The sequence below is a fragment of the Sciurus carolinensis genome, chromosome 13, assembly GCF_902686445.1.
Source record: "Sciurus carolinensis chromosome 13, mSciCar1.2, whole genome shotgun sequence".
NCBI classification, from domain to species: Eukaryota; Metazoa; Chordata; class Mammalia; order Rodentia; family Sciuridae; genus Sciurus; species Sciurus carolinensis.
Genome location: NC_062225.1, coordinates 54,599,156 through 54,626,430, shown reverse-complemented (window position 1 = coordinate 54,626,430; position 27,275 = coordinate 54,599,156). Strand labels below are relative to the sequence as shown.

General features: G+C 40.2%; 2 protein-coding genes across 4 annotated transcripts in view; one reads left to right on the top strand and one right to left on the bottom strand.

The window, feature by feature from the left end:
- Positions 1-27,275, bottom strand: part of LOC124962890 (translation initiation factor IF-2-like) — a 127,809-nt gene that overhangs the window by 90,528 nt on the left and 10,006 nt on the right. The window contains exons 2-3 of the mRNA XM_047522137.1: positions 25,312-26,387; positions 24,557-24,598 (exon numbers count right to left, since the gene is read on the bottom strand). Of these exons, the coding sequence (XP_047378093.1) occupies positions 24,557-24,598; positions 25,312-26,387 (1,118 nt within the window). The remainder of the gene's footprint in view (positions 1-24,556; positions 24,599-25,311; positions 26,388-27,275) is intronic.
- Foxn2 (forkhead box N2) overlaps positions 25,281-27,275 on the top strand; it is a 57,562-nt gene continuing 55,567 nt past the window's right edge. Inside the window, exon 1 of one of the 3 annotated variants that reach the window (XM_047522706.1) lies at positions 25,281-25,360. The gene's annotated coding sequence lies outside the window, so the exon portion shown is untranslated. Of the gene's footprint in view, positions 25,361-25,498; positions 25,676-25,713; positions 25,913-27,275 lie in introns of those variants that run through there. The other 2 variants (XM_047522703.1, XM_047522705.1) reach the window with 2 other exon arrangements.

Sequence of the window (27,275 nt, the reverse complement as noted above, 5' to 3'; positions counted from 1 at the left end):
TTTCTAGCTATCTTTTAGTCTTCTGCTTGAACAATATACCCTTTCTGGCATATCTAATCCTAAACTTTGTTATGTTTCCCTCAACAGGCTATCAAATATTCATATATATTTTCTTATCAGATACTGAATCTTCTTTCATTTTAATAGCAGAATGGTATAGTGAACAGAAAGCAGATTTTTAGAGCTGGGGTTAAATCTCTACTATCACTTTACTGTATTGTGTTAGGCAATTTAAGCCTCCACCATTTGTTAGGTAGAGAAATCAGTGCCTGTCGCATGGTTGCTGAGAGACTCGAACAGGTTATAATAGGTTAAATTTTTTTTTATCATAGTGACTTGCATGTAGTAGGCACTTAATGATTAGTATCATTTCTCTTTCATTCTTCTTTCTCCCCCAAATTATTTCTTGAGTAGAGATAGAGTAGAAAGTCACCTAAGTGACTATATAGGACTCTACCACAACTCCCACAAAATAATCTTTTCTCCAGTTTGCATTCCAGAAATTCTGCCATTATCAATTATTTATTTGGGGCTCCTAATTGAAAGGTATTGTAAGTTCCTTCTCCAGTGTAAGTGAATTTACCAGGCACTTTGTTCCAAGACAGAGAAATGTGATATGAACCTGTCACCAAAGTACAGGGTGGGGTGCTGAAGGGGACATTCTCTTATCTAACCAAGATAATATTAACCAATGTGGCAGAGGGACCTAGTCTCTCCTAAGACAGGGACGTTTCTCTTGGATAACAATTATATATCTATCCTTGTACTGGTACACAAACAGAAATAAATGGCTTCATTACACCAGCAGTATCTCCCTCTATAAACAGTGGATATGTTTCAATTTAATTTTGGTTGTAGCCAGGCAAGGTGCTGCACACCTGTAATCCCAGTGGCTCAGGAGGCGGAGGCAGGAGGATCGAGAGTTCAAAACCAGCCTCAACAAAAGCGAGGCCCTAAGCAACTCATTGAGACCCTGTCTCTACCAAACAAACAAACAAAAATCAGTTGGTTGTTTTGTTTGGTACTGGGGTTTGAATCCAGGGCCACTTAACCACTGAGTCATATTTCAAGTCCTTTTGATTTTTTTTTTTTTTTTTTTTTTTTTTTTTGCAGTGCTGGGGACAAACCAACTGAGCTATCTTCCCAACCCAGACCTTTTGATTTTTAATTTCAAATCAGGGTCTTACTACATTGTTGAGGCTGGCTTTGAACTTGTGATCCTCCTGCTTCAGCCTCCTGAGTTGCTGGGATTACAAGCATGTGCCACCTTGCCACCACTGGGATTACATGGCAAGTCCGGCCAGTGAACATGCTTTTGTGTGTGTGTGTGTGTGTGTGTGTGTGTGTGTGTGTGTGTGTGTTGCTGGGGATTGAACCCAGAGCCTTGTGCATGTGAGGCAAGCACTCTACCACCTAAGCTATATCCCTAAGCCCATGAATATGCTTTTTACCACAGGCTTCCTAATTTCTTTTTTCTGTAGGGGGGATTGAACACAGGGCTGCTTTACCACTGAGTTACATCCCTACATCCCAGACCTTTCTAAATTATTTAAAAAAAAAAACAAATTATTTAAAATCATTAAAAATAATAATTTGTTTTTATTTTCAGACTAGATCTTGCTAAATTACTTAGGCTGACCTCAAATTTGCAAACCTCCTGCTTCAGCCTCCTGGGATTACCATCACGCCCAACTCTCTGAAGTATTTTTAGAATATTTTAGAATAGCACATTATTACATAAAATATTTAATTTTATTTCATAGTAAAAATCTTGATAACGGTAAGATTGCCATCAATAAGATCCACCATTAATTTCCTTATGTATAACCATATCAAGGTAAATGCTTTGAATGGTAAAGCTACTAGAAAAGAGCTAGTTCATTCTGAATGACTTAACTGAAAAAGTTATTGGAAAGCCTCAGCCACATTTTAAATGATCAAAGTAGATCTATCCTAAATCACCACAGGACTTAGGTAACTTGAGACAAAGAAAAAAGGAATCATTCATTAAGAAGTGTGAGAAATGTCTTAGGGTTGATTTTGTTTAAATGCCAGTGTGTGAATTGATCATTAGCATTTGCGAGAGCCGTGCAAATAACACCACCTAAGGGGCTAAACCAACATGGGATTCTTTCAGAGCAATTAATTCAATTCCAAGCTTCTTGTATTAACACCACCTTATTTCCCTAGTGTAGATAGACAATTTGTTTTAAAAATCATCCAAAAACTGTGATATTCTGCCAACAAGATTACAGGGGTGAAAGAACAACTCCCTAGTCAAATGCAAATTGTAGTCATATTAGTATGCTAATGAGCTAAGTGATAAACTGTGGGTCAAATTTCCCCTTCTTCAGCTTAAATAGCACTTGAAAAGGGCTTATTTCTAAATGTTTGGGAAACCTAGGAGCAGCAGCAATTAAGGTTTATTAGGTGAATATTATCCGTGCATTATCTGTTCAGCAAAGTGAAAAATTAAGAGACGGGACTGAACTAAAATGAGACAAGATTCTTACTAATGATTTACAAGTTATGGAGAAGCACAGCTTAAAGGAGACACAGTTAACCATTCTAATTTGGAATGAACTCTTTTGGAAACTTCTTACGTTGCAATTTTAAAAATTGTTTGTTTTGTCTTGTTGAAGAAAATTTGAGGAAGAGTCAAGGAGGAAAATAGTAGAAAAAAGGTTAAAGGAAGATATGTTTTCATGAAAAGGAAGTTTAAGGCATGTTTAGAGATATAATTTTCTATTTCTTTCTTTTTTGGGGAGGTGGTGGTGCACCAGGGATTGAACTCAGGGGCACTAGACCACATCCCCAGTCCTATTTCATATTATATTCAAAGACAGGGTCTCACTGAGTTGCTTAGGCCTCGCTTTTGCTGAGGCTGACTTTGAGATTCTCCTACCTCAGCTTCAGAGCCGCTATGATTACAGGTGTGCCCCACTTTGCCGGGCCTAAATTTCTATTTTTTGACCACTTATCTAAAAAGGGTGTCTGAGCTAGGTGCGGTATTGCTTGCCTGTAATTCCAGCAGCCAGGGAGGCTGAGGTAGGAGGATCTCAAGTTCAAAACAGCCTCAGCAATTTAGGGAGGCCCTAAGCAACTTAGTGAGACTATCTATCTCAAGATAAGAAAAATAAAAAATGGACTGGAGATGTGGCTCAGTGATTGAACATCCCTGGGTTCAGTCTCTAGTACCAAAAAAAAAAAAAAAAGAAAAAAAGAAAAGAAATAAAAAATATAAAAAGGCTTTGTGAATTGAAACTGTACCCTGATTTCACCTTCTCATCAAGCCCTTTTGTACTTTCATGGAATTTTTCATCTTCACTAGCTTTTACATCCTTATTCTCATTTTATAAGTTTCTTAAAATTGAGGAACAGGTCTAGCTCTTTTTCAGCACCCTTCAGCTATTGCCTGCAGGGCACTTTCTGGAAAGCCAGGTGAAAAGAGAAGGTGTCCAGGAGGTGAGTGGAGAAAGTCTACAAATGAGGGGCATCCAGATGCCCTCCCTCTTAATGTGTGCTCCCCTCCCTACCAACCCCACCCAGTCTCCCACCCCTATCCCTGCTGCCCCTCTTGCAAGCTTCATAATCGTGGGCAAGTCATTGAACCTCCTTGGGTCTCACCTTTGACATTTGTAAAATAAAGATTATAAAGCAGTAGGTCCAAGGCAGCAGTCTGAACCTTGGCTGGCCAACAGAGTCACCTGAGGAACTTGACAAAGAACTAATGCCTGGGTCCTATGCCAGAGTTTCTAAATTTATCAGGGTGGTTGTTGCTAGGCCTGGGGAATTTTAAAGGTCCTCTAAGGCTTGTAATGTGCAGTCCAGGCTGAGAACCAGTGTTCTAAAGGGTACTATGAGAATTAAATTAAATGGGGGGGAGGGGGGCAGCTGATAAGTAGTAGGAGGTAAGAAATCATTGTTTCCTCCTTTCTGCCGTTAAGTTTCCCTCCTGTGTTGGTAGTTGTATTTGATCCCAGCAGGAAGATAAGGTACAGAGGAAGAATTTTGTTCAACGATTTGGTTTATTTTTGAACATTTTATCTTGAAATAATTTTAAACTTACAAAAAAGTTGGAAGAACAGTACAAAGAATTCCAATACAAGCTTCATCCAGATTCATTTTATTTATTTTATTTTTGGAGACAGAGTCTCACTAAGTTGCCGAGGCTGGTCTCAAACTTGTGTTCCTCCTGCCTTGGCCTCCAGAGTCTCTGGGATTACAGGCATTCATCACCATGCCAGTATTAGTTGTTTTATTTATTTATTTATTTTTTAAACCTTCCTCTTTCATGACTCTACACTGTGTATGTGTGTGTGTGTGTGTGTGTGTGTGTGTGTGTGTGTTTGTGTTACTAAGGATTGAACCCAGAGGCACTTAACCAGTTAGCCACATCCCCAGTCCTTTTTTGTATTTTATTTAGACACAGTAGAGACAGGGTCTTGTCGAGTTGCTTAAGGCCTTGATAAATTGCTGAGGTTGACTTTGAACTTGCAATCCTCCTACCTGGGCCTCTGGGATTACAGGTATGTACCACCATGTCTGGCCTTACATTATAAATTTTTTAAACACAGACCAGTTGTTTTGAATCCCATGCTTTTTTCTTTTTTTAAAGTAAATTTATAATTTGCTAAGATTCCACCATTTATTCGGTAGAGAAAGCAGTGCCTGTCTTATGGTTGCTGAGAGAATTAAATGGGATAGAATAGGTTCAATTTCTTTAGTCCAGGTGGGGCCTCATACTACAAATGTACCAGTAAGGGTTTTGTCATGATGGAAACAAGAGTCAGAATCTTTTGGTGGAATTAATGCATCTCTAATACACAATTTATATGCCTTAAGTTGTGAGATAACAATGTATTTCATTCCATCACATATTTGCCATTTCATATGTAGCATTCCTTTTCCTAAATTGAACTGGGAAAGGGAGAAGATGTAAGCCTGGCCAGAGACCAGAAGTCCAATGTGAAGCACAATTAGCGAGATAGTCAATATATTTCTCTATTAAATGGCAACACAGATATCCAAGAAAGGCATAGAAAATAAAAGGGTTACATTATTTCATTTGCCAGATTAACTGAATTAAGATTAGCATTTTTTCCTTTTAGGAATCTGAAGATATATTTTATTTTTTTTTCCAGATACATATTCAAGGAAGAATGAGGACTCTCTTAACAGGGATGCCTGTGAGAATAAAGCAAGGAAAACACATTCAGGGGCGACTGGGGGTCATTTTGAGAGTGAGAAATGACAAAGGTATATTTTAAAAGAAAGGGAAACGAGCTGGGCCTGGTGGCTCACACCTGTAATCCCAGCAGCTCAGCAGGCTGAGGCAGGAGGATCAAAGCCAGCCTCAGCAATTTTGCAAGGCTCTAAGCAATTTAGCAAGACCCTGTCTCAAAAAATAAAAAAAAAAAAAAGGTTGGGGATGTGGCTCAGTGGTTAAGCATCCCTGGGTCATTCTCTGGTACCAAAAAAAAAAAAGTGAACGGTAGTATTTGCTGACAAGAATATAAAATCAATAATATTTCAGACTTGTTCAGGTGCCATCGTCACTAGCTGAATTACATACTATATCAAGCTGTTTCCTGAACAACCTTTGAATAGATCCCACCTGGGCCTTACTGTCCTGACTGCCTCCAGCATTCTCACCAGTCATAGTTGACTATATCAAAGGTAGACACCTGACCAAGGAGACACAAACCCATTCATCCAATCAGATTTTCTTTCTCAATAATTTGGACCCTGAGCCACATGAATGACAGAGCACTGGGCTCATGATCCTGAAGGTCCAGAACTGAATTGTTTCCTGCCCTTCCTGAGGTTCTTCATTTCCTTGCAGACCATGAGATGATATTTCAATAGTGCAATTATTTTTGAAATAACATATTGTTTAAGGACACATACAAAAATGGTAAAATTTATAAAGAATAACTTGAATAATTATATCACAAAGCTAATAGGGTCAGGAGTGTAGCTCAGTGGTAGAGTCCTTGCCTTGCATGCTTGAGGCCCTGAGTTCAATCCCCAGCCTAGGCTAGGGTGGGAGAAACATTGTAATAGCTACCCCCAGAGGACAGACAGACATGTTTTCGGAGAGGGCAATTAAATGGCTTCTAAGGTATAGTGGTGTATTCTTAGTCTGGGTAGTGGTTACGTTATACTTATTTTAAAAATTTATACATATGTGTTTTATATGCTCTTGTTCTATACGACAGTCTTGCAAAAGGAAAAAGATGTTTAACTCGAGCTAATTTAGTAGGTTTCTGTTCCTTTCATGCAAGCATATTTCAAGATCATAGTTATTAAAGGTAGCTTAGTAGCAGTATTCATTCAATAAATAAAGGGCTGTGTGTGTGTGCACATACACACGTGCATAAAGCCTACTATGCAAATGTCACAGAACTCCAGGATTAGAAGAAATCGCAGAAATTTTCTAGTGAGTTGAAGATTTTTATTTTACAAAGAAAAAACTGAGAGCTAACTCAGAATCTTGGGTTCTTTCCATCAAGCTGTATCATTTCCCTAACACAAGAGACAGCAATCATATCAGCAAGAAATGCATATTTCAAAGATTCAATTATTTTTAATGTTTATTTTATTCTTAGAAGACTTGACTGCCTCCGTGCTGAAAATAAATTATTTTGCGTAATGTAATATCTACACATAAGCAACATTTTATATCATGATTGCTAGATATCAAGAACATCCAGAAAAGAAATTACTGCAATTTAAAATGGAATTTTACTGACAACTACTAAATTTTCTTCTTTGCTTATTAATTTTAAATCATATAATAAAATGAATTTACTAATACAGCTAGTCTTATGGGTATGGGAAAAATTGCTTCCCCTTTGCCAAGCCCATCAAATGTAATTGAAGATTAATAATTCTATGTGTTATAAAAATTGACTTATTTTCACTGATGGAAGACATCACTGCTTCTGATGCTATAGTCTGCTACTTAGAAAGGAAAAGGAAGTAGAATACCTATGGACAGAATTGGCTAGATAATTTGCAGGGTCTATTGAAAAATGAAAATGTGGCCACCTTGTTCAAAACGTGGGAGTGGAGGAAAATGCTGTTAAAGCTTCCAAAATTTAAAGATTTGTGGGGAGGGGCAATACTGGTATTGAACCCAGGGGTGCTTTACCAGTGAGCTACATCTCCAGTCTTTTTTTTTTTTTTTTTTTTTGTACTAAGAATTGAACTCAGGGGCACTCAACCACTGAGCCACATCCCCAGCCCTTTTTGGTTTGCTTTGTTATTTCCACAATCCCAGAGTGCTGGGGACTCGAACCCGGGTCTCCAGCATGAGAGGCAGGCACTCTATGAGATGGGCTATATGGCCTCCCCCAACCCTTTTTCATATTTTATTTAGAGAGAAGGTCTCACTGAGTTGCTTAGTACCTTACTGCTGCTGAGGCTGGCTTTGAACTTGAGATCCTCCTGCCTCAGCCTCCTGAGCTGCTGGGATTACATGCATGCACCACAATGCCCAGCTTCAGTCCTTTTTTTGTTTGTTTTTCTGAGACAGAGTGTAGTTAAATTGCTGAGGCTAGCCTTGAACTTGTGATCCTTCTACCTCAGTCTCCTAGTAACTGGGATTACAAGCATGCTCCATCACAACTGGCTTAAAGCTTTTTTCTTCAATCAAAAATAAGTTTTCTTAAGAAAGTTTTTTTCTTCAGATATACCTCTCTTTCTGGCCAGTGTAGTTTTGTTTGCCACTTAATGTCATGCTGTCTCCCATGGGGTATTTGCAAGGCGAGTGCAGATGCTCACAGGAGCCCTGGAGTCTCATTTCAAAACTGGTGTTGCACTCGCCCTCCACCCGCTTCCAGGTTCACCCTCTTGCCAGCAGCAAGACCCAACCACTGGGCCCTGCAAGGAGCAAGAAGTCAACCTCCTCTTACAGTGCCTGTCACCCCAATGCATGTCAGAAAGGTACTCCTTACCTTGACCCCCTAAGACGGCAAACTCTGTGCTAGGAGGTACTTGGTACCTAGGATCACAGATAGGGGGAGGCTCACTTCTTCCAAGATATACACGAAATGTCTGGTGGCACACTGCCAGCCAGGGCAGGGATGGCCACACCATGCCCTGACCCAAGATACTACAAGATAATCATATCTAACCTCGATTTTTCCTACACCATATCCAGGTTCCACCAGGAAGGTATGGGCAGAACAAACACCACCATCACCACCCACCCACCAAAACTCATTGCCACCGCTGGCTGAAGCAGTCCCTGGGGAAGGCAAAAAGGGAGAGGCCAGGCCAGGTTTGGGATGCTTGGGCATGATAGTGTCAGCAGCTGAGAACTGGTCCTGGAAAGCAGAGAGATGGCAAGTGGTAGAATCATGTGGGAACCAAGGTTCCAAACCCCATGGTGTCTGCATTGTCCAATCAAACTTCATTTGCAAAACACAAGTTCAAAGAGAAAAATCAGTAAGATACTAAAGAGGAGATTGAAGGCATTTAACCCTAAAAACAATCCGCCTGAGTACCAGGCCCTACCGGACTCTTCTGGTCACACTCAAACCAGCCCAGGTACAAAATTATAGCTGCTTCCACAGAGTGCCAAAAATGAAATTACTAATATCTGTGTGTATTTATGAGCACATGTTTATAGCTGTGTTGAAATGTCTTTATAGATGAAAATACTATTGCTGGCAGGATTCAAATCAAGTCATGGTACCAGGCAGTCAAATTGAAGGTAATTTTTCCAAAAACATCATATACAGTTTTGGTAAAGAAACAGATTAGGAGCCAAGCAGGGTGGTGCACTCCTATAATCCTAGGGACTCAGGAGACTGAGGCAGGAGAATCGCAAATTCCAGGCCAGCCTCAGCAATATAGTGAGGTCCTCAGCAATTTAGGGAGACCCCATCTCAAAATAAATAAATAAATAAATAAGAACTGGGCATGTAGCTCAATGGTAAAATGACACTGGGTTCAGTTCACACTACCAAAAACCAAACAGATGGAAAAACATTGGGTACAAAAAACTTAAATTTTTAAGGATTTTTAGTCATCCTGTGAAACTCAATTATGAGTCTAGCCAGGCACCATAGCTCAGGCCTGTAATCCCAGCTACTTGGGAGTATGAGGCAAGAAGATTATTATGAGTTTGGGGCCAATATAAAATAAATAATAAAAAAGACTGGGGATGTAGCTCTGAAATAGAACGATTGTGGGTTCAATCTTCAGTAACGATAAATAAGTACATTTTAAAAATAACATGTGTCTACAATTTTTAGAAGCTTCCTGGCCTTTAGTAATGGGAAACCATCCACTCCGACTACTTGGAATGTCAGTTCTTTCTCTCCTTCACACTCCATTTAGTAATTCTTACCTACTTCAGTGCACAATTTTCACCTTTTCCTTTGCACAGGTTGGCCTCAAACTTGTGATCCTCCTGCCTCAGCCTATAGAGTTGCTGGTATTATAGGCACCAGCTTTAATTATTGTTTTATTGTCCATTATCTGTCAAAAACTGTTGTGTTTCCAGATCAGAACCTTTCCTTAAGGAGGATACTCAGATCCTTTAGTATCTTCTGTGTTCCTTATTTTGTTACTTCTCTCCTCAGGATTCAATTGAAGTAAATGGGGTAATAGTCTGTTTTATATTATGCATACCTAATTACATTTTTTAAAAAGGGCTCCAAATTGTCTTTGTTATTAAGAACTTCAATGATAGTGAAATCTTCATTGGAAATAAGAGGCCAGCAGAAGATAAGGATATTCATTGTGATAGAAATATCAGACCTGATTATAAAATGAAATTATAAGAACATTATGATAAACAAACAATGCCTGGGAAAGGGTTAATTTTCCCCCCTCCCCTCTGTCACTCTTGGGGCGCAGAACTTTGGAGCACTAGCTCATCTGGTTGAGTCCACGAGTAAATAAACCTGATTTCTCCAGCCCTCCAAGTGGCGCGTGGTCTCTTGCTGAGCTCGATTTCAATAACACATGAACGTAAGACCTTTGGCCAGCTGCAGTCGTAATTCAGTGGTAAAGTGCTTGCCCAGCACATGTGAGGCACTGGGTTTGATCCTCAGCACCACATAAAAATAAATACATAAATAAATGAATAAATAAATAAATGGTATTGTGTCTATCTACAACTAAAAAAATAAAAATAAAAAAAAAAGCCCTTTGGCTAGAAATGATCTATGGGAAAATGTGATGCAATTGAATAGAACTTGATCCAACCTCTCACACGAAAATCAGCACTTTCAGCTGTATCCTGTGCTCATTGCCCAGGGCATGTACTGTGGTGCCAGTGCCTGTTTACCTCCGTTGGCAATATACTTTGCCTCCAAAGATTTTCAAAACTCCTCTTCTATGCTAAGCATGAATGCTTTCCTTTTTCCTTTTGTCCCCCTTTGGACTCCCCCAGCACCCTGCTCAAGATTTTGCTTATTGTTTATTAAAGAAGCTAACAAACCTCAACTAACAAGTATGTTAGTGACAGATGGTTGGGTGACATTTATACATTAAAAATGCTTTGGGGAATCAAATTCCTAACTCCAAAGGAGGACTCTAAGTGAATTTTGTTCCATCTATGGTCCCAACACTTCTCTTGCTTATTTGAACAGGTCTTATTAGTTGTGTTAATCCTACACCTAAAATTCTCTTGCATAACTTTGCTTGGGAAGCTTCCCTTTTTGCCCCAGGCCAACAATGAAGTAAGAATCAGAGCATACTCAACCCTTCAAAAGAAAATCCACCCTTCAAATATTTATAAGCAAGTAGATTTTACCCACTACTATGTAAAGGAGCTAAGGGAGGGTTTTATAAACCACACCCTACAGCATGTAACATTATTAAAACTCCCTTTACTTTTTCTTTCTTCCCCTGACCCACCAGTGGGGTAGGGCGGGGACAGAGTTGCAACATTTTTTCCCAGAGAGGGAAACTCTAAGACCTTCCTGTTTACACCGCTACTCCTCTTCTCTCCTTTCTTGGCTGCAATGCAGGAATCCCAAACCAGGCCACTGGCCTGAGCATGAGTCCTGCCTCTCTGCCAATATATTAGACCAAGCAGATATCTGGGCATAAAAGTTTGGTTCTGTGCATATATTGGGTATGGCTGAGGACCAGAAGTGGAGGGGAAATGGCAGAAATACCATGAAACATGGGGAGCATGAGCTCTTAGGTGAGGAAATGTGAACAGAAGCTTAAAGTAGAATTGCATTTAGGACACTTATAAAAGTTTTTATTGTAGCATGGAGGAGAAATTGGAAACAAAGAGAAGCAGAAAGAATATGGAAAATTCCCAACTCATGCAATTGTTTGCATTGTTAAAGGATTGTCAATTTGGTTTAGTCTTTGTCCAAATAAGACACTGCAGCAAACACAAAACTGCAATTGCAATTGTAATTAAATCCACAAATATTTGTTGAGTATGCATTATGTGCCAACAGTGTTGGATGCTTATAAAACATAAGTGAATAAAAAACAAAGACTGCTGCACCTGTGAAGCCCACATCTTAGTGGAGGAGACAAATTTAATCAAAACATGATAAATAAGCTATCTAGTGTTAGAGGATGATTTCTATGAGAAAAAATAAAGTACAAGGAAGAGCAATTAGGATTCCTAGGATGTGTTTGAGGTTATTTACAGTATTAAGTAAGGAGGCCAAGGTAAGCCTCACCAAGGAAGTAAAATTTGAGCAAAGACTTCTGAGGAGGTAAGAGCCTTACCTAAGTAGATATCTGGAGAAGGAACATTCCAGGCAGAAAGCAAAGGTCATTGGGCAGGGTGTGTCCAGCATGGTCTAGAAAGAGATGGGAGGCCACTGGGGGCTGGGTGAGGGAAGTTGGATTTTGTAGGACTTTGTGGGTAATTATAAAGACTTTGGCATTATTCTGAGTAAAATGGGGAACTGTTCAGGAATTTTAAGCTGAGGATAGACATAAACAGACAAATTTTAAGAGGATCACTCTGGCTGCTGTGGTAAGAAAATACTGCCCTAGGGGCGAGGGGTATAGCTCAACGGTAAAGTGCTTGCCCAGCAAGTGCAAGGTTCTGGCTTCAATCCCCAGAAAAGAAAAAGGAAAATACTGCCAAAATCAAGACTAGACGCAGGAAGCAAGGAGGTTACTAAAGTCATTCAGATCAGAGATGACTGTGGTTTTGACCAGAGTGTGACAACAGAGACGAAGAGAAGGGATCAGATTCTAGAAATATTTGAAGGTATGAGAGAAAGAGAGGAGTCAAGAATGACTCCAAGTATGGGGCTTGCACAACCACAAAGTGAAGCAATTGACTAGAAATGCCTGACTAGAAATGCAACATGACTGTGAAACAAATGGTTGCACTTTTTTGCACTTCCCTGAACATTTGTCTCATTTATCAAAAACCATTTTCACAACTGCAGAATTTAATTTCAGATAAACTCTATTTGTTATACAGCAGATTGCTACAGACGTAATTTGTTTCACTCTCTAAGCAATAGAGAAGAAAACAGTCTTCTCTAGCTTCATACATGCAACCCTTTTGGGTGATTTTTTAAAATCATAATAGGTTTCTAGGTGTGGTTGTGTACACTTGTAATCCCAGCACTTGGGGACTAAGGCAAGAGGATGACTTGAGTTTGGAGTTCAAGACCAGCAACAAACATAGCTAGACCTCCACATGAAGAAGAAAGGAGGAAGAGGAGGAGGAGGAATAGTAGTTTACATTTCTAGTTGTTGTTTATTTTAAAATAATATTGGAACCATGAGCAGTGGCACACACATGAAATCCCATGACTGGAAGGCTGAGGCAGGAGGATCACAAGTTCAAGTTCAGCTTTTGCAACTTAGGACCTAAGTAACTGAGTGAGATCCTGTCTCAAAAACATAAAAAGGGCTGGGAATGAGTGGTAGAGCAACCCCGGGTTCAATCCTTAGCACACACACACACACACACACACAAATAACAGTAAAAATAATAATACTGGGGCGGGGCACTAGGGACTGAAACAGAGCAATAGAAAAATGAGAGATTACACTATTTATATATGATATATCAAAATGTATAAATGTACTCTACTGTCATGTACAACTAATTAGAATAAAATTTAAAAAATTAAGAAAGAATATTGTCAAAATGAACCCAACTATTATCTACAGTTATAATGCATCAATAAAAGCAAAAATAAATAAATAAAAATAATATCAATAGCAGCTAACATTTATTGAGAACTATTATTTTCCAGGCCATGTGCTAAATGTTCACATACATTTACCTCACAGCACTGCTCTGAGGCTGGAATTATTATCTCCATTTTAGACATGAAGAGGTTTAGAAAAAATTTAAATATTTTTCCTGGGCTACTAAGTACCAGAGTTAGGATTCAGATTCATTTGCCTAGGTCTAGGACTTTTATTATAATCTATTATTTGTTTGCTTGTTTGTTTATTTATTTATTTAATTTTTGTAGAGTTGGGATCAAACTCAAGGCTCTACCACTGAGCTACACGCCCAGACTTAGGTCCAGGAAAACTACATATGCTGTCCCTTTACTTGACTGATAAATATGGAGAGACTAGGGAAGGCATATAGCTTTTAGTCACCTCCCTGCCTTCTTGTCCCTAAGATTTAATAAAGGGTCAGGTTTGTCTCTTTTGTTAGAGATAAGTATGTTTTATTTATTTATTTTGCCAGGTTGGGGGTCAAGCTCAGGACCTCACACCTGCTAGGTAAGCACCCTACTACTGAATTACATCCCCAGTTCCAGCATAGTTTTAAATATAGCTGTGGTTTAATGAAGTTTCACGGGTCATCTTTTGAACCTTAACTTCCCTATTTTTAAGTCAGGAGAAGAAATTTAGATTGTGAGGTTTTGTTGTTGTTTGCTTGGTACTGGGTATTGAACCTAAAGGCGCTCTACCTCTGAGTTGCTGCATCCCCAACCCCTTTTATTTATTTTTTTAAAATTGTGATACAGAATCCCACTAAGTTACCCAGGCTGGCTTCAAACTTGTGATCCTCCTGCCTCAGCCCTCCTCCTCCTCAGCCCCTCTCCTCCCAGGGGTACTCACTGCAGCCAGCTCTGTTTTTAATTTTAAAAGTCTAATATCTTTTCTACTTACCCTAAAAGACCTTGTTTATTAAAGATTTCCAACCCCCGCTCCCTGGCCAGTGATCTTATGTTTACCAAAATGATTAATTCTAGATTTTCATTGTATACTTTCACCCCCAAATCTCAGCCTGTTTTTCTATCTACCTTATTCTCTTTGTTCCTCTGTCTGTCTCCAAGTAATATTTAAACTTCTGGGTGTTTAAAACTTTAGGCATATACAGTGAACATTGTGCCTCAGCAGTTCAGCTCAGCAAGAGCTATCTATGGAGGGTCTGGGAAATTTGCCACAAGTGAGTTATTTAAAGGTGGTTAGGGTGACACACTCTTCTAAATTTAGCATCTTAATGAACTTCTCTAGATTAAGGAGTTACTGTCTTGCACTCTTCCACCCTTTGTTGAAAAAATATGGCACAACTTGAGATTGATTATTTTGTTTCCTGTGTTAGAACTTTCAAACAGTTCCTTTCTCAAAACACATTGTCAGCCGCCTTTCCCCCACATTAGCCTTTTTCTGCAGAGAGGGGGAGGGGCCATCCAACCTCAGAACTGAAAGTACAGAATTGACTTCCCCCTCTCATCTCCACATCCAGCTGTCTAATGCAAGATCAGCAATTTTTATTTTTTTTCTCTAAAAGTCTAGGTAAGTAAACATTTTCAGTTTTTTGGTCAGTAGGGTCTCTGTTGCAATTATTCAGCTCTGTCCTTGTAATGCAAAAGCAACCATAGACAATATGTAAAAAATGTGTGCTGTGGTGTTCCATCAAAACTTTATTCACGCCAAAGGGCACACACCCTGTAATCCTAGCAACTCTGGTGGCTGAGACAGGAGGATCAAAAGTTCAAGGCCACCCTTGAAGAACCTGTTCCAGGACCTGGGTTCAATCCCCAGTATTGGAAAACGCAAAAACAAAACTTCAACCTACAAAAGCAGAAGACAGGCCAGATTTGGCCCTCCAGGCCATAGGTTGCTGACCCCTGATCTACAAGCAATGGGAGCTGCATCAGAGTGATATAGCTCCTAGGAATTTGGAATTGGAACCTAGAGACTGAAACAGGTATTAACTGCGGGTTGCTAAGCAGGTGAATGGGGCAGAGTGGGTGGGAGACAGAAATGGAGAGCCAAGACTGCTATCTGAGACAGCCATGTGAGACCACGTGTAAGGAGATAAGTGAGCAGAGAAGCCAGTCTGCAGAGAGGGAAACACACACACACACACACACACACACACACACACACACTCAGACACAGAAAAGCCAAGACTGGAGACCAGATTATGGGAGAGAGGGAGAGAGGAGCGTTCTTGTCATGTTAGCTGTGCTTTCCACAGTTGGGTCTCACATAATCCCTTGCCTATTTTTATATTCATTTCTCCTTTACTTTAGCCAACTGGCATGAATGTCTGTTTCTTGCCACCAGATAACCCCTAACTTGAGCAACCTCTTATACTCCGAACTTCCCAAATGACTGGCAGCTCTCTGACTTAAATAGACATGCATTTGTACCACTAGGTTTTGCTGGGTCTGGTCCACCTGTGACCTCCCCTTTCCCAGTTCTACTCCATGTTCTGTTCCTTCTTCAGCCTTTGCTCTGGCATTATCCCCTATGCTTGAGTTAGGATGTGGTTCCTGTATTAGTTAACTCTTCATTACTACAACAAATAGCCAAAGCAGTGTTTCTTTTATATATATACATATTTATTTATTTATTTATTTTTGGTACTGGGGATTGAACACAGAGGCAATTAACCACTGAGCCACATCCCCAGTCCTTTTATTTTTTATTTTGAGACACAGTCTCACTAAGTTGCTTAGGACCTTGGTAAGTTACTGAGGCTGGCCTTGAACTTGAGATTCTCCTGTCTCAGCCTCCTGAGCCACTGGATTATAGGTGTGTGCTACCATGCCTGACTAGTCTTTTTATTGTATTATGCATTTATGCACTTTTTTTTGGTGCTGGGTATTAAATCCAGGACCTCCTACATGTTAAGAAAATGCTATAATACTGAGCTATACCTCTAGCACAGGCTACTTTTTAAAGAAAAGAGGTTTACTTTGACATGTAGTTTTGGAGCTACAAGGTCAAGGGGCTGCATTTGATGATGGCCTGTGGCAGAGTCCCAAGGCTGGCCAGAGCATCACATGGTACAGGACAGGGAACATATGTGTGTCTATGTGCTTTTTGGTTCCTCTTCCTCCTTCCTTCTCCTCTCTTCTTCCTCTTCTTCTTCTTTCTGTACTAGATATTGGACTCAGCAGTGCTTTACCACTGAGTTACATCCCTCGTCCTTTTTATTTTTTATTTTGAGACATGGTCTCATTAAGTTTCCTACTTGGCCCTGAACTTATGTATTTATTGGTACCAGGGATTGAACCCAGGGGTGCTTAGCCGCTGAGTCACTTCCCTAGTTCTTTTTATTTTTTATTTTGAGATAGGCTCTCACTAAGTTGTGGAGGTTGGCCTCAAACTTGCAATCCTCCTGCCACTTCTCAGCTGGGATTACCTTTAGTTTTAATTACAGCTTTCACCTCTGAACAAGGCCTGGAACATAGAAAGAACTTAATGTGTTTATTTATGAATAAGGTAAAGGTACACAATGGTACATATATTTGCAAAATATATATCCTGGTAATAACTGGAAATAAGTTGTAACCAACTAGAAGGCTCTGGATTCTTTGATTTTTGTTTTTCAGTTTTATGAGCCAAAACAGTAACAACAAGAACTATTGCATTTATTCATTAAATAAAGGACTGTAGGAATGTACTCTTTATGATTTACACTCAAATATGTTAATAATGTTGTTCGAACTTATATTCTTACTAAATTTTTTATCTGCCTGTTTTTATGAGTAACTGAATGTGTTAACCTTCCGTATTAAAATCATGAATTTTTTATTCCTCCTTGTAGTTCTACAGTTTTCACTTTATATACTTTAAGGGGCATGAAGGCTTACAATTTAAAAAAATGGCAGATTGTCTTTGTCATTACAAAGAGTCCCCCTTTATTGATAGTGGTTCCTTGGAGTCTACTTAATCTGATAATAACAGCTATTCCAACCTCATTTTTTTTGGTAGTATCACATGGGTTAGTTTTTCCATCCTTTTACTTTTGAGCTTTCTGCATTTTTATGTTCTAGGTATGTCTTTTGCAAATAGCGAATAGTTGGGTTTTTATTTTTTTGTCCAGTCTTGACAATTTGTGGTAGTTGGTTATATTAATTTTGTGACCTTGGGCTTATCTCACCTCTTAGTATTTATATCCTGATGTAGTTCCCTCCTCTTGACTCAGGCAGGGGCCTATAATGTACTTTATCTGACAGAATTGGCAGAAGTGACCATGTGTTACTTCCAAGCCTAATCTTCTTGAGAGCCCTGAGTGTGTGTATAAGAAGTCTGCCTGTTTCCCTTGAGAGACTGCATTGAAAGGCCATCTGGAGAGGAAGTCTTGGAACTACCTGTAGAAAAATTAAAGAAACCAATCAAGTGATAACAAGGCCACATAAATATGGTCTCATGATATCAGTCAGGCTGTTTCAGGGAGCCCTTCACCCAGTCATGGAAGTCATCCTTGCTGAGGTGACAGTGAGTGAGTGAAGAGGCTATCTGGAACACACTGGCCCCAGCAGACATCACCTAGGGGAGAGAGGTGTCATCTCCATTGTGTCCTATCCAATGTCCTGACCCACACACTTATGAAAAATAACAAAATCTACTTCTTGCCGTATATATATATTTTTAATTACTGGGGATTGAATCCAATGACGCTTTATCACTGAGCTATATCACCCAGCGCTTTTCATTTCTTATTTAAGACAGGGTCTCAATAAATTGCCGAGGCTGGCCTTGAACATGGAATCTTCCTGCTTCAGCCTCTGGAGTGCTGTGCTTAGAAGTGGTGCCAGCCACTGCACCTGGCTACAAAATATAGTTTAAAGCTATTGAATTTTTAGGTAGATTGTTACAAAGCAATAGGTAAACAAAACAATCTGTCATTAAACATGGATCTGTTTTCACTTTGTATAATTAGTGATACATCTGGTTTTAATTCTGTCATCTGACTGGGGGCGTCACTCAGTGGTAACGTTCTTGCCCAGCATGCGAAAGGCCCTGGGTTCACGCCCCCAGCACCACTAAATAAATAAATAAGTAAATAAATAAATAAATAAATAATCATCTTATAAGCTATTCTGTCTTTTTTCATGTTAGAGTTTAGGGATCAAACTCAGGGCCTTGCACATGCTAGCAAGCACTTTACCACTGAACTATATATTATATAGTTATGAACTATAGCACTGTCCCTACCTCCTAAGCTCCCTACAAGTACTTTCTTTCTTTCCTTTTTTTTTTTTTTTTTGGTACCAGGGATTGTTCCCAGGGACACTTAACCACTGAGTCAAATCCCTAGACCTTTTTTATATTTTATTTTGAGATAGGGTCTCGCTAAATTGCTGAGGCTGGCTTTGAACTCGCTATCCTCCTGAGCTGCTGAGATTACAGGCATGTGCCGCTGTGCTCAGCTAGTATTTTCTATTTGGTGTCACTTTGTCCTCATTTTATTTCTTCTTTCATTTAGATCGATTATTTTTTATTTCTCCATTCCCTCTCTTCCCCCTTTTAGAGTCTAAATTGCTTAGCATAATGGTTAACTTTACGTGTCAATTTTGATATGCATGATGATATTTGGTGAAATGTTATTCTACATATTTATGTAAGGTTTTTTGTTTTTTGTTTTTTAATGAGATTAACATTTAAATCAGTAGACTGGTGAACTGGGAATGTAGCTTAGTGGTAAAGCATTGTCTAGCTTGTGCAAGGTCATAGATTCCATTCCTAGTACTTAAAAAAAAAATTTTTTTTTTTAAATCAGTAGACTTTACATAAAACAAATTACCTTCCATAAGGTGGGTGGGTCTTATCCATTCAGTTCAGTGTGTTAATAGAATAGCACAACCTCCTATAAGCAAGAAGGAATTCTGCCAGAAATCTGCCTTTGAACTTGAACTACAACTCTTCTTTTGGGTCTCCAACCTGCTGGTCTACCCTACAGGGTTTGGATTTACCAAGTGTTTGCTTCTATTTCTCTGAAGAACCCTGACTGACATACATAGTATTTTATAATTCTCTTAGTGATTATTTTATGGATTGTAAGATGTATTCTTGATTTACCAGAGTAATTAAATTAATAAGTCAAACATTGTTTTTTTCCATCCTCCTAGAGAATGCACTGAATTTAGAATACTTGATTCCATTTATCTTCTGACATTGTTGTATATTTTAAATACAGAAAACATTAATATTACTGTCCTATATAATTGATATCAATATTTGTCTATATTTTCCCATGTAGTTATTATTTTTTATTGATCTTTATTTCCTTCTGTATCTCAGACTTTATGACTAGGATCATTTTCCTTCAGCCTATAGAGCCTACTGGTGACAAATTCTTAATTTAGTTTCTTTGAAAATTTCTTCATTTCATCTTCATTCTTTTTTTTTTTTTTTTTGGTACTGGGGTTTGAACCCAGGGGTGCTTAACCACTGAGCCACATCTCCAGCTCTACTCTTTTTATTTTTTAAATTTTGAGACAGAGTCTCACCTAGTTGCCTAGGGTCTCACTAAGTTGCTGAGGCCGTCTTTGAACTTGCCATCCTCCTATCTCAGCCTCCTGAGCTACTTAGATTCAGGTGTGTCCCACCTTTATTTCATCTTCATTCTTAAAATATATTTGCTTTCAGTCCTTTAGTCATCCTATCATTTTCTGACTTCAGTTATTTCTGTTAAAAAATCAGTATTAAGTCTAATGCTTTCTTTAAAAGTCATCTTTGCTTTCTCTGACTATGCTTAAGATTTGTAGCAGGTTTTTCATCATGTGTCTGTGTCAACTGTGTGGATTAAAAAAAATTATCCTTCTGGGGATTCACTGGTGCAAATATTATTTCTACAAAATATTCTTCACTCCTGGAACTCCATTTATGTGCATGTACATTAAACCTTCTTACTATACCTTCTACCTATTTTTCCTGTGTTCTGTATTTTCTGTCCTTTTCCCTTTTTGTGCTTCGTTCTGAATATTTTCTTTTGGCTTAACTTTTAGCTTACTAATTCTGTCATTATCTGTGCCTAATATGCTGTTATATGCATTATTGAGTCCTTATTTTCAATTAGTGATTTTTTTTTTCTAAATTCTTTTCCGGGGTCTTTTTCACATTTCTATTTGTCTGATTAAATGTTTAATCTTGTGTTTTACTTATTTGAACAGAGTGAGCATCGTCATTTTAAAATCTGGGCATAAGCAGGGCACAGTAGCACATACCTATGATCCCAGCAGCTTGGTAAACTGAGGCAGGAAGCTTTCAAGTTCAAAACCAGCCTCAGCTATTTAGGGAGGCCCTAAGCAATTTAGCAAGATCCTGTCTCAAAATAAAAAATAAAAAAGTGTTGGGGATGTTGCTCAGTGGTTAAGTGCCCTGAGTTCAATCCCTGGTACCAAAATAAAATGAAACAAAACTAAATAAAACAAAATCACTATCTGAATCACTTTTAGTGTCTGTTCTTTTTCTCTGCTATTTCTCCTTCCTTCCTCTTTCATTCTTTCTTTCTACCCCCACCCCATGTACTAGGGATTGAATGGGGGGTGCTTTACCATTGAGCTATACCCCAAACCCTTTTTTATTTTGAACAGGGTCTCACTAAATTGCCCAGGCTGGCCTCAATCCTCCTGCTTCCAAGGTTGCTGAGATTACAGGTATGTGCCATCATACTAGGCTCTATTATTTTTCTTATTTCCTTGCATGACTGATTTTTATTGTGTACTAAACATCGTATTTGCAAAACTGTTTGTAGAAATTATTTTAAGTTTACTAATTAGGCCTGGTGGTTCATACCTGTAATCTCAGTGACTTGAGAGGCTGAGACAGGAGGATCACAAGTTCCAGGCCAGCTTCAGCAATTTAGTGAGACATGGTCTCAAAATAAAATAATAAAAAGGTCTAGGGATGTACCTCAATGATAAAGGGCTCCTGGTTTCAATCCTCAGTACCAAAAAAAAAAAAAAAAAAAAAAAAAAAAAAAAGTTATCTGATAAGCACAGAGGAGTTTAGTTTGCTCTGCCAAGTGCTTGGGTATTTGCTTAAAGGAATTACCCTATCTAAATTCAGGGTTGAGATGATCCAAAACTGAGCTATAGCCCCTTTACTTTTAGACTATAGTCATTTGGATTCCTAATCCAAAACAAGCTGGATTCTATAGGGTTCTTCTTCTTTCTCCATTGCATGCCCTAAACACTAATCTCTGTTCCTCATCTCTGTTCATTTACCCATCACCTGTTTGGAATGAACAAATACATTTCCCTAGGTCTCCATCATTCTTCAGATAATGGCCTTATAATTCCTCATTAAGTTATTAGTGCTCTAAAGTTGTTAAGCTGACATTTTAAATATTTTTATTGAGCTTGTCTAGTTTTCTGTTTCTCAACAGGACTATTCCAAATTATTGTCAATATCAGGGTTTGTATAAATGTAGATATTATTACATGTAAATGATTGCTTTTAAGAAGTGCATTTAAAAAGATCCCTAAGGGGGAAATTAAACTTTTATTTTTTTATTTTATTTTAAAAAATTTTTTACAAACTGCATTTTGATTCATTGTACACAAATGTGGTACATCATTTTGTTTCTATGGTTGTGCACAATGTAGATTCATACCATTAGTGAAATCATACATGTACATAGGGTAATGATGTCTGTCTCATTCCACCATTTTTCATACCCACCTCCCTCTCATTTCTCTTTATGTAATCTAAAATTCCTCCATTCTTCTCTCACCCCTCTCCCTCCTCCATTACATATCATCATCCACTTATCATGGAAAACATTCAGCCTTTGGCTTTTTGGGATTGGATTATTTCATTTAGCATGATATTCTCCAACTCCATCAAATTACCTGCAAATGCCATAATTTTATTCTTCTTTATAACTGAATAATATTCTACTGCGTGTATATACCACAGGATCTTTATCCATTCAGCTGTTGAAGGGCATCTTGGTTGGTTCCACAATGTAGCTATTGTGAATTGAGCAGCTATACACATTGATGTGGCTGCATTACTGTAGTATGCTAATTTTAAGTCCTTTGGGTATAAACCAAGGAGTGGGATAACTGGGTCAAAAGGTGGGTCCATTCCAAGTTTTCTGAGGATTTTCCACACTGCTTTCCAGAGTGACTGCAGCAATTTGCAATTCCACTAGCAATGTAAAAGTGTGCCTTTCCCCCCACATCCACGTCAACATCTATTATAGACTTATTTTTAATTCTAACTTTTTAGCCCAAGTAGTAGGCTAATACTTAGGAATATTATATCCCAGTCCTGGTATCATAATTTGAGGAAAATTACTTTTTTTATTGACAAGAATTATTGCATATCACCTCTGTATCAGAAGCTGTCCTATGAAATTAGACTATAGAGATGAAAAAGATGTGATCCTTTTCCTTAAGGGGCTTAAGTCTAGAACCCTTATTCATAAACTGGTTATTTTTAGAGTTATCTATCATGATCACACTTTAGTTAAAAGTCTTTTGTTAAATATGTTTAGCATTACCAATGATAAATGCACTTAAGATATAAACACATATTTAAGTTCCTACTACTTTTCAGCCTAAATATGAGGGAATTTTAAACAATATATTTTCTAATGTATTTGTCTTCCAGTAATATTTATCACTGAATATGTTTCTTTGAAGTCTTTTGGAAAAAGAAGAATAAAGCTTCACAAGAGATCTTCAATGCCAAGATTCTCTTTTTCCTAAAGAGATAAGTTCTGTTTTCCTAGCCTTATTACTTTTATAAACTCTTGGAAAGTTATTTAACTCTGAATCATCTGTTCAAGGCTGTTTTCCTTCCCAGATGTTCAGAGTCTTCTAAAATAGGAATACTAGTATCCCTGGACTTTAAGAGTATAACACATTTGTACAGAGACTTGAACTTTACCCACAGAGATTATTTAAATGTGCCCACCAAGCCAGGTACAGTGGTGCTACCTGTAATCCCAACTATTTGGGAGGCTGAGGCAGGAAGATTTAAAGTTCAAGGTCAGCCTTAGTTACTTGGGGAGAGATTTAGCAATTTCGAGAGAATAAGGATGGAGTTCATTGTATACCTACTCCTGGGTTCAATTTCCAGTAAAAATAAAATGAAAGTGCCCAGCATCTCTGGGTTTGGTTAGTCAGTGAAGAAGACCAGCAGAGAGAATTTAGTGGGTGAGGGTATAGTAGATTCATCATCTGACCTTGGACAAGTTATATAAATTCTGGCTTTTCTCATCCATGATAGATTGAGATCCTGGATGATGTATTTCTGAAGTATCTTTCAGCTCTTAAATTCTGTAATTCTTTTAGAGTTAAGGAAGAGTACTTAACCACTTGAGTTTGAGTGAGGGAAAAAGAGAATTAATGTTTAATATATCAAGCATGGAATATATATATCAATATATATATCAGGTATATTTAAGTACATATCTGTAAAGAGATGAAGACTATATTATGTTAGTGGCCACCATGGCAATGAAAAGCAGAATTAAAACAAAACAGGTATAAGGAGGCGATGGCTTTTTAGAAGCCAGGTTCTCTCAAGACCTTCCCTGCCTTCTTCCTCAGCTCCCTCTCTTCTATACTCTTCTTCCAGGAACTTGCATCATTTTGTTCATGTGAGGGGACAACAGCAATTGCTCTGAAGGGAGAATTGGCAGCAACTCTTGCTCCGATTGAAGCACTGTGCATTTGCCTTGTAGCCTCTCCCCATGAATGCAGCTGTGAGGCTATCCAAGACAGTGTAAGGAAAAATAAATGGAACTAGTAGGTGACTTTGGACAAATCACATAAGTGCAGTGTATTCATCTATGGAATGAAGGGATCAAATACTCCCATTTGTTTTTATATATCCTGATACCTCTAATTCTTCAGTATCTGTTATCCCTAAAGCTTGACCCGTTTTATTTTCTGCAGGCAGCTTGTTTCATATTCAATTCACTTGGTACTCAAAGTCCCAGCCCACAGTGAATATCTAGTTAACATCATTGTTCAGGAAGGAAATGAATTTCTATTGAGAGTCTGCTTAGGTGTCTGGGTGTCATGTCCTTTTCTTTTAATCTACTCAACATCTTTGTGAGACAGGTTATCAGTACTCTAGTATTTTAAGTTGTGGACATAGAAATTCAGAGACTTAATTATCAGAATCATAAGAGGAAACTGGAGTTTTAGTTCTGTTGCTGCTTTTTTTTGTACTGGGGATTGAACCCAGGAGTGCTTTACCACTGAGCTACCAGTCCTTTCATTTTTTAATTTTAAGAGGTCTCACTATATTGCTTAGGGCCTCATTAAATTGCTGAAGGTGGTCTTGAACTTGTGATCCTCTGTCCTCAGCTTCCACAGTTGCCAGGATTACAGGCAGGCGCCATAAACTTTGGTTTGCTTCTTACCATGTATTTGACGGGCTATTTTTCTAAGCTTTAGTTCTTTATCTGTAAAGTGAGAATTCATGAGTTAGTACAGGCTTGGTAGATTTAGCAAAAACCAAAATCACCAAGAAGTATGTCCCAAATGGAAAGTTTCTATATAAGAAAAATTTGCTATATTTATCTGAATTTCATATTTAACTGCACATTCCTGTTTTATCTAGAAAAATGTATAGTTTGCATTATGGTTATGATAATGCATGTAAAGTTCTTATCGCTGTCCTTACCACTTAGCGCTCAGTAAATGATATTCTTACTAATTTTGGACCTGGTTCCAGAGTCAATTTTCCCCACACCAGAAACTCCGGAACTTAGTTTCTACAAAATTTCACTTAAGTGAGGGTAACGCTTTTTTAATATACTAATGCTTTACGGTCCCTAAAGCGCTTCTGAGGCTTGGCCAATGGAGGAAAGCTCTTGGGGAAATGACAGAACCTCAGGCAATACAGGGCACTCACCGCAGTCAGAGCACAGGCATCCCAGGCGGACCGGCCCAGGCGGCCACTCTCGCCCCGCCCTGCGCCCGCTCGTCCACTCAGCAGCCGCGCCGCGCCTCCGCTGCACTCCTATAGGTCCTTCCCGGGACAGGCGAGACCTTTCCATTTTCCCGCCTTCCCCTGCCCCTGCTCAGCCCGAATCCCGCACCGGCCCACAACCTCTCCGCCCTTCTTGTGTGCGAGCCCCGCCCTTCCGGAGGCCGCATTTCAACCCCACACTACCTGCCATTCTGGGCCCCGGGCGCTGTCGGAGTCGTCCCTTCCGAAGGAGGTGGGAGGGGACGGGGATGGGAGGGCCGAGCCCTCTCCGTGGGGGTCGCGGGAGGCGGGGACGGAAGAGGGGGCGGGGCCAATCTCCTAGGCGCCGCGTTGCCATGGCAGCGGGGCGGGGGGAGGAGGGGGAGGAAGCGAGCCGGAGGGGGATGTGGTGCTGCCGCGGCCGCCACCGCAGCTGCCGCTGCCTGCTTGTTGCCGCGTCTTCCCGGAGGCGGCTGCTGGAAGCCACAGGGAGCAGCTGCGGTGCTCTGCCATATTGTGTCTTTCCCGGCCCACCCCTCGCTTCCCCGCTGCGGCGGCCGAGCTGACGGTGAGTCCCGGGCCGAGCGGTGCGGCTCCGGGGCGCGGAGGCAGCGCGTGCGGCCGGCGCCGGGCGTGGGGCGCGGAGGCGGCTGTCCCGTGACGCGCCGGGACATTTTTGTCCCGTGAAGAATTGGCGCTGGCGCGGGGGTGTCCCCAGCGCGCGGCTCGGGTCGCATGTGGCTCCCGCTGGTGTCGGACTGAGGGGAGCGTGGCCCCGCGAGGAGTTAGGAGTTTTTCCTGAGAGGTAGTGATCGCCCCGAGGGAGTGTCGCGCGGCGGAAACCGCGGCATGGGTGTCGGCTCCCCCCGGCTGGGCGGTAGCTCCGAGGGCGACTAGGGCTCGTCCGTGGGGGCGTTCTGCTGTTGGGGAAGTACCCCAAGCCCTTCGGGAGCCTTTGCAACGCCGTTCCCCGGCTCCAAGTGGAGCGAGACGTGCCGGGCGTGGAGTCCTCGCCCGACCCAGGCGGGACTGGCTGGGCCACGCGAAGTAGTGCCCGGGGAGGCGGCCGGGCGCGAACTTCGGGCTGCGGGGCGTTGGGTGGACGTGCGCGGGTCCCGGATGTCGGGGTGCTGAACCGGGGCACCTTCTTGTCCCTCCTCCAGTGGGCGCCCAGGGGGCCTCCAAGGGTAACTGCTGGCGGGTTGGGAGTTGGTATTTCAGCGCTGCAATATGGACACTTCCTGTTCACCGCCTCTTTTGGGGCTGTGGTTGCCTCTACCCTTCAGTGCTCTCTTTCCAGGCATCGTGAGAGGTCTGTGGTTGGAGAGGCCCATCAGCCTTCAGAGTTTGCCCCTCTCCAGTAGGCGCCTCCTTGGATCGCAGAACAGTTGGGAGAAAGCAGTCCATGTGCGTTGCGCTTGGTGCTCCACTCTAACTTCACTCCCATTTCCCCTTTTGCAAAATGCCTCTGTTCCCACCGCAACTCCTGGGAGTTGGGGTAGCCAATTCCGTGGAAAGTTGCACTCTCAGGATATTTTTGCACTTGATTTGTTTTAAAGCCGCATTAACGCAGTCCCAGTACTTCGTTTTCCCTTCACGTGGAAAAAGTCTTAGCGTGCAAAGAAATGACACAGACTCTTTTTCTTCTACCTCAACTCTGATGTGAGGGGAGGAGTGAGGTCATTTATTTTCAGGTTAGTCGATGCTGTTTCTCCTCTGTTCCTTCCGATTGTGACAGCCACGTGGCCGACCGAGTGCAGTAGAGTGCTCTAGCGGCTCTAGGGGCTGAGGCTTCTCTGATAGTCCAGGGGCTTTGAAACTGTGCTGTAGCTCCACATACAGATTTATCTTGCTGCATTCGGAGTTGGGGAAGTGGAAAAAACTGAACTGTTCATGTCGATCTCAGTATCATTCGAGTCTTAAGACTTAACAGGTTTCTTTTGCAGTTCAGAAAAGGTGTGTATTGACATTTTTGCCGTCTTTTGCTGTTTTGATGATTCATCTTTTAAAATCTTAGCAGTGTTGATAGGTATCAGAGTAATGGGAGTAATAGAATAGTGCATTATGGAATTTCCTGGCTCTGGAAAAAATCGTTTGAATTTCAATACCATTAATGAATGATTTTATAATCAGAAATAATCACATTCGGGTGTGTGTGTGTGGTTGTA